We start from the raw sequence: 8,204 nt of genomic DNA, 5'->3' as shown, positions 1-8,204 counted from the left end.
CTAGTTGACACATTTGATCCTACAGCGAGGCATTAGAGAGAGTAAGTCATAATCAAAGGGAGGTGTGTTTAAACGGTATTTTTCTGCTCATAGTCATCTACTGAACATATCATTGCATCGTAGGGGCAGAAGGCAGGTAACAGATCCACCAGGCATCTTTTTCATATTTATCATGTATGTAATGGGCTAAATGGAAATAGCTTCGTAAAATTTTATCAGAAACTATTGACGAATACATTTTTACCAATGGATCTTCTAAATAGATTAAGCAATGTGATACATTCCAGTTTATCCGGCGTGTTCAGCAGAACTGCAACAAGTTGGGAGCTGTACGAGTGCTTCATTGTGATGGAGACTTAGCGGAGTTGTGGATGACACATGGAACAAATTGTGAAGCTCTAGGAGAACCAGTACCATTTAACAGCTTACGGGTAGTTGAATGAAAAGTGGAAGCGGTTGATGTAACAGAAACCTCAAATTCTCAACACAAGATACTGTTGAGCATAAATTCATCTATGCTTTCAAAATTTGTTAAAATTCTGCTGTGAATTTGTCTTAATTTCTTGTATAGTTCCCTCAACAATATATACAGTTTTCCCAGTCAAAAAAAAACAATATATACAGTTTTTAGTATTTTCCAGTTGAAGCCGCAAATCTACTAATCTATGGTAATCAACAATTGCACTTAACATAAGCATCCCAGAAATAGTTATTTTGCAATGCGGTTCCTCGATAGCTCGTAAAATCATATTCGAGAAAAATTAATCTCAAAATCATGTATGCTTCTGGTTTCGCAGTTCTCTACTCAAAAGTCAAAACTCACTCAAAGTAGCATAGAGGGATACAGTTGATAGAGCAGACTAATTCTACAGATTCCACAGTTCCTCAAGATATGATAACATGAACAACGACAGTATAGCACCAGAGGCGGGCCTACCTGAGCTTTTTGTAGACCATCAGAAGCCTCTTCTATGACTTTACGATCCAAGCTTGCCGCATGATTAGACTTCAAACAGATTTCAAAACCCTTTTGTGCTTCTTCGACATCCCCCAGAGCAAGCAGACAACTATACACATTTAGCCGAGCATATTGATTAGATCATATATTCAGCAATATTATACAAGTTATATAACAAGGGCAAGACACTTATGACCAATTACATGCACTACTAACTCCTAACATCAAATAACCACATTAAGTTATGGAATTCGAATTAACAAGGCTATTAACACTTTGCAAACTAATGTCAACTGAATGTACACAAACAACAAGGAGTATAGTTAGGCATGTTAAGGCAGTACTCAGCCTTAGACTTAACTACAACACATGAAATGTTTCTTTCCTCTGAGATCTGAAATTGCTAAGAAAAAAACAATTGAATTGGATATTTACTTAAGAACAATATCTAGTTTTTTCTCCTTCACCAAATAAAAAGTTTAAGAATTATGATGCAAATTCCAATTATTTAAAAAAACTGTATATATGTGAAAGTTCGCAAATTGGTGATTTGTCAATGTAACAGCCCTAGGTATTCATCTTACTTGGCAGCTCTGACTTGTGCCTTGAGAAAGCTGGAATCAATTTCAGTAGCTTTCCGACAATCAGAGAGGGCATCTCTCATCCTACCGAGAGATATCCGGGTAGCTGCACGATTGCTGTAGCACAGCATTAATGCTTTCTGAGAAGCTTGATTTTGAGAAACAGAATTAATCCCATGGGTATAGCATTCCTCCGCCTTAGCTAACTGTCCTGCAGCATAAGCTTGGTTTCCCCTGGTGAACAATAAACAATTAAGCTTAAAATGCACCAAATATACAGTTAAAGCAACAAAAAAGAAACTCTAATCCCCTTATTCAAATCAAACCAAAACTCAACATATTTCAGTTTTAAATGTTGATATTTCATAAACAACCACTGGTGGGAATTAATTCTAAGCCAACAAACTCCAGAATTATCAAACACAGCACATTATCCATAAGCATAAACTTGATTACATAGCATGAGGAACGGGTGTGAAAAAAAAGGCAAAAGGCTAACAGAGGAACAAATAACTGAATTTTGATTGACTGAAATACATCACATTGGTTCTTGGTTGGAGATAATTTCATAATTTTCTTCTGTTATGGAAGATTCTAATTTTCTTCTGTTATGGAAGTTCAAGCACAGTTGCAATCCTTTCAAAGTTTGCTTTCAGATTACTGCAGATATTAAACTGGTGTCCACTGTCCACATATAAATAATCATATTTTGTGCTATTTGCCTATTTCAGAAGATATAGTTGATATAACTGTGATATTTGCAACTGTGCAGGCATAAGTCATTAAACATAGTATGTAAGTTCATAAATACGCCAGTAACAAAATACGAAAGGTTGTGTAGACACCTTATACGCCAAGTTTCACAATCCTCCTGATATCTAAAGTTTCCTGTTTTTGTACATGTTACTACTGAAGGTTCTGCTTTGCTGTATTCAGTCCATTGAGGCACTAAAACTGCGTCTGGCTGGCTTGCTGAAACTTTTGTGTGTGCAAGACTAATGGCAGATGTAGGAAGGCTTTGAACAAAGTTAGTATGAGTCGTCATTCCTTCAGAACTTCTATTCTGTTGTCTTTGTGAGCCCAACTTACTTCGATCGAAAGTAGATGAAGCAAATATTAAGTCAGAGTTACCACAACTTTCCAAGTTAGCTGCAAAAGTAAGCCCAGTTCCATCATGGCTACTTTCTGCTGTTTGCGTAGCATCAGCTACCTCTGGGCCACTGTTACCAGAACCCTCTAACCTGAGGCCAACTTTTCCAGATTGCTCCATACTAAAGTTTGTTTCCGGAGTCACTTTTCCAGAAAAACTGTCAGCTGCAAGGACATTCCGCAATGAAGAAACCTGACGGGTTGAGGAAAACTTCTTTGGTTTAACTGCCCTTCTATTCATGCTCATAGCCTTAAGCACTCCCTTGTCTCCAGCTGAATTGTGGTCTTGTAGAAGAGTAAATGATCTCTCATCGAAAGATCGACATTCACCAAGTCCAGATGCTGCACCTACTTGTGTTTGCATACCATCAGGCAACTTTGTGAAAGAAACCTTCACAATGTCATCTTGAGCTCCAATGCTAAAAGGTGCAGTATTCGAGGCTTTTTCTGTTTCATGGACTTGACAATGTCTGGAATGTGGAGCACCCCAATTACGTGAACCAGGTGCAAGCTGTGACTTGAGACATCTGCCATCCTCAGTAGCTGAAAGACCAAGTTGTTCAGAACTGCATGTTACCTCCTCTTTATCAGATGAATCCAACTTCTTGACATTACTTTGCTCTGTATTTGCAGTGAACAGACTATGTTGAGCACTAGCACGCTCCCCGAAGACAAACAAATCATGTTTGACATTACCACCAGTTGCAGAAAGTTTGCTTCCATCCTTTGTGAAGTAAACTTTATCTACAGAATCTCCTACGGATGAGTTACCACAGTCCTTGGGGACTTCCATGGAATCATTCCTGTCAGTACATTTTGTTGCAGTGACCGCTTGACCAACTAATGATGAATTTGTTTCGGTACTCTTGCACCCTACTGTCTGAGAGAGCATGCCACGCCCTTCATCGCGCTGCTTAGCAACATCAGGAAGAATGCTCGGACGAAAAACCTCATGTGACTTCAAATTGCTTTGAGAGGAACCAAAACTACCGCGAGAATTTATCTCCAGCACGGAATCATTTAGTCTAGAAACATGAGCACAGTCTCTTTGCTTGCCGGAAGAATCATCTTGTACAAGCTCATCGGCTGCTGCAGAGAGGCTGCACAACGATGCAGCACTGGATCCAACCGAGGAGCTTCTCTTCATCTCCGATCTCGCCGAGACGCCACTCCCAAAAACAAAATTAGCGCCACGGGAAGAACCCCATGAGCCCGCCGACGCTGGATCCTCCGCCACGGCGCGGTTAGACGTCGAGGCGTCCGCGCCGAAGACGAAGACCGAGGGGCGTGATCCACCTGCGGTGCTCGGTCGCGAGCCAGCGCCCGCAGCAAAGCTCGAGAGATCACCGCCGAGGCGCCGGCTGGGGGAGCAGGAGGCTCCGGGGTGGTCGGAACGAAAGGGGGCGGCCTGGCGCCGCGGGCGGGCGACCCGCGGCCTGTGGGTGGCGGCGGGGATGGTGGGGAATGGGGCGGAGGCGGCGAGCGGATCGGGCGAGGGATCCATCGGGTGGGCGGCACGGGAGAGGAGAGCGTGTGCGGCGGAGGGCGGCTTTACGTCGGCGGCCGCGCGCGGGCGACGTGGATTTCGTTTTCCGGCGGGGCAGGGGTGTGGGCCATAGACAGATAGAAAGAGACGGGAAATGGATTGGATTGGATTGAACTGCTCTGTACATACCCAGCTGCTGCATTAAAATAGGAAACGAACAGAAAATGATGAACGTGCCGACACGTGCATTACATGGTCAGCGGCTCGCCCTCCAGGCATGGTATCCCACCCCCATCGCAGCCTCAGGGTCGGGGTCTCCAACCAACCTGACAAGGTTAGCAAAGCTTTCACATGCTTTTTTTTTAGCTGGAGAAAAAGTGTTTTTTTTTCTGACCATGCTGGAGAAAAAGTGTTCTGGAGTCTTTAGGAAATCCAGAATGTTACATTTAGATCTTGCAGGTGTGTCACAGCCTATATCTCAGTAACGTGTTCTCATGGACTTGCCCAGGATTTGAAGAGTATGTATTCAAATTCTCAAAGGGAGCCCAAATTTTTATTTTTATTTTAGGGAAAATACTGCCGCTTTTATTAACTTATGAAGTTCGGAATCTCATCCGACAAAACAGAAAGAACGATGTCCGCGGGAGCCCCCAACCAAACCTTACATAGTTCGACACCCACTCCTACTCTAGCTAGCTTATGCGCGGCAGCATTAGTTGAACGTCTAACCCAAGTCACCTTGTGATCAACAAAGGATCGCAACAAGGTTTTGATCTCCTCCACCAAAGGTCCGGACGCCGAGAGCTCCTTTGTGTGTTTCTTCAGCATCTGCACAACTCCTTGAGAGTCTAACTCCACATGCACTAGTGTCGCGTTGATTTCTTTTGCTACCTCAAGAGACCGCTTACATGCCAAGATCTCAGCCACCTCGGGATCGACGACCTCAGAGAAATGGTGGCACATACCTGCTCTGAACGCTCCCATATGATCCCTAAGCACAGCCCCACCTCCAGCCTTGTCCCCCATCTTTGATGTTGCGCCGTCGGAGTTAACCTTGATCCAACCCTCGTCCGGTGGCTCCCATTTCTGATGCTGCGGACGAGCCGGAGCATTACCTGAAGCGGGATGTGCCAGCACCCACTCCTCTATCTGCCCCAAGAATGAACCCAATATTTCATGTGGACGTTTGATCATCTTCCCTTCTCTTGTCTCGTTCCTAGCCAGCCACAGGCTATACAGCGCCTGCACCGTCGCCTGTTTTGCTTCATTGGATGCTCCCGCTAGCCACTGCAGTAGCCAACGTGCTACCTCTCCCTGGGAGACCAACTGGCATGGTGGGATCGCCACCAAATCTCCCTTCTCCGAGCGAAATAGCTGCCAAAAAAGTACCGAGTGTGGGCACGCCCAAAATCGATGAAATAAAGTTTCCTCACGTCCACAAGCAACGCAGAAGACCCCAGGTTTTATCCTTCGCCGATGGAGCTCTGATCCGACTGCCAGTCCATTTGAAATGAGTCTCCAGAGATGAGTCTTGGCCTTTCCAGGTGTGTTCGTGCCCCAAAGGGCCATGTACCCCTTGTGTTTATTCACAGAACTAGATGACTCCGGTCGTCCAAAGCGCGATCTAACCATGGCCATTTTCAGATGATAAGCTGGTCGTACCGAGAAGATTCCATTCTTTGTGAAATTCCACGCTTGGTAGTCGTCAATACCCAAGCCACCCACCACTATCTGCAAAATTTCACTTGCATCGCCCGGGGTGAACATCTCCCTGACTCGGCCGCGATTCCAACTTCTTCCATCTGGCAAGAGGAGATCGGCCACCTTAGTCACGCCCGGGATATATACCTGTCCCAACGGCTTCATAGCCCCGCTCCTCGGGATCCAGTTACTGTGATGTATGCTCACTTTGGAGCCGTCTCCAATTCTCCAAAATAGGCCCTCTCGAAGTAGATCCCTGCCGTGCAAAACGCGTCTGTAAGTGTATGAGGCTGTAGCAGGGCACGTTGCGCTCAATATGGATTCCTCTTTGAAGTAACGCGCCTTGAGCACTCTTGCCACCAACGACTCCGGGCATTGTAGGACACGCCAGGCTTGCTTTGCAAGTAGAGGCTGATTAAACACTGTCGGGTCACGAAAACCCATCCCTCCATCCCTTTTAGAGGTGCACATCTTTTGCCATGAAATCCAATGTACTTTTTTCTCACCATCCTTTGCCCCCACCAGAATTTCGACGAGATAGAATTCAGATTCCGGCACGTTTTCTTTGTGAGGTGGAAACAACTCATGGTGAAAGTTGGTACTGATTGGAGTCCAGACTTGATAAGTACCTCCCTTGCCTTCTTGGACAGACCCAAATCCTTCCATCCGGTGCATTTTCCTTTTGAGCTCTTCGTGACATACCGAAAAGTGCCCTCTTTTGATCGACCAACCAGTGTTGGAAGACCGAGGTACCGTTCACTAAGTGCTTCCAAGGTCACCCCCAACACCGCTTTGAACTCTTCTTTAGTGTTGTCCTGACAGCCTTTTCCAAAGAAAATCGAGGATTTTTGCAAATTCACCTTCTGTCCCGAAGCTTGCTCGTAGCTGGCTAAAATCTCCCTTAGAGTCTCTAGGTACTCCATGGATCCCTCCAAGAACACAATATTGTCATCTGCAAAAAGGAGATGTGTGATATGGGGGGCAGTGCTCCCAAACGTCACTCCTTTCAGTCTATTTTCTGCTTGCGCTTTCCTCAAGAGTGCAGAGAAACCCTCGACACAAAATAAGAATAAATAAGGCGAAAGAGGATCTCCCTGTCTGAGACCTCGGGAAGGTAAGAAGCACCTAGAGCATGCACCATTAAGCTTTACCGAGAAACTTGTCGTCGTCACACAACGCATGATCATCTCTATCCATGACGGTGCAAAACCAAACCGTTCCAACATCTGCTGCAAGAACACCCACTCAACTCGGTCATAGGCCTTCATCATGTCCAGCTTTACAGCACATAAGGGTCTCTTCCTCTTCCTGTTGCGAATGGCATGGACACACTCGTAGGCTACTAGCACGTTATCTGTGATAAGGCATCCAGGCACGAAAGCACTCTGCTCCTCTGATATAAGCATGGGAAGTATACTCTTTAACCTGTTGGCCAACACCTTTGTTGCAATCTTATAAAGCACGTTGCACAAGCTAATCGGTCTAAACTGGGATAGCAGCTCCGGTGAGTTGACTTTAGGAATCATAACTATCACTGTAGCATTAAAAACCTCCGGTGTAGCTGCTCCACTCAAAAAATCACACACAGCTCTGCAAATATCATTTCGGAGCAGCGACCAATGTCGCTAATAAAAGAGCGCGGGGAGTCCATCCGGCCCCGGGGCTTTAGTTGGTCCCATCTGAAATAGAGCCGTCCCTATCTCAAAATCTGAAATCAGTGTTGTCGTCGTGTTCATCTCCTGTGTAACTGCCCACTGAATATTTTGTAGCACCCCCTCCACCCCCACAGACCCTTCCGACTTGAACAGCTCTTCATAGAACAATGTTGCCATGGCTCTCTCCTCGTCCACAGTACACCTAGAACCATCCGGTCGTCGCAAAGCCTTGATGGTGTTCTTTCCTTTATGATGTGATGCCCGGTTCTGAAAGTACTTAGTATTTTGATCACCTGCCTTTAGCCAATCCACTCTCGAGCGATGTTTGTACATTATTTCTTCTCTTTCATACACCTCCCTCAATTGCTCTTCTAGCTCCCGAACCTCGCGCTGGTAACCCGAGCTAAGCGCCCATTCCTTTGCTTCAAACAGTTGGGCTTTCAGCCGTTTGATCTTCCTTCGTATCGACCCAAAGACCTCATGCACCCATATCTGCATCGAGCCCGCCATTCTTCCTAATTTTTGCCATACTGCCATTACTCCCTCCTCTCCCGTGCTCGCCGCGTCCCAAGCCTATGCTATCATGGACTCATACTGTTCATGCCTGGTCCAAGCCTCCTCATACCTAAACGATCGATCCCCCACCCCCATGCGCTGTGGAGCCGTCTCTAATA

At 45.6% G+C, this 8,204-nt stretch overlaps 1 protein-coding gene across 2 annotated transcripts in view; it reads right to left on the bottom strand.

Moving 5' to 3' along the window:
- The window catches only part of LOC119275845, a 16,143-nt gene extending 11,805 nt beyond the window's left edge, over positions 1-4,338 (bottom strand). Inside the window, exons 1-3 of one of the 2 annotated variants that reach the window (XM_037556772.1) lie at positions 2,385-4,338; positions 1,543-1,773; positions 938-1,067 (exon numbers count right to left, since the gene is read on the bottom strand). In XM_037556772.1, the coding sequence (XP_037412669.1) occupies positions 938-1,067; positions 1,543-1,773; positions 2,385-4,192 (2,169 nt within the window). In that variant the 5' untranslated portion in view covers positions 4,193-4,338. The remainder of the gene's footprint in view (positions 1-937; positions 1,068-1,542; positions 1,774-2,384) is intronic. The other variant, XM_037556771.1, reaches the window with a different exon arrangement.
- Between the last annotated feature and the right edge of the window lie 3,866 nt (positions 4,339-8,204).

This window comes from Triticum dicoccoides, chromosome 3B (assembly GCF_002162155.2).
Source record: "Triticum dicoccoides isolate Atlit2015 ecotype Zavitan chromosome 3B, WEW_v2.0, whole genome shotgun sequence".
NCBI lineage: Eukaryota > Viridiplantae > Streptophyta > Magnoliopsida > Poales > Poaceae > Triticum > Triticum dicoccoides.
The sequence above is the reverse complement of the archived record's forward strand: the minus strand, read 5'-3'. Positions and strand labels throughout refer to the sequence as shown.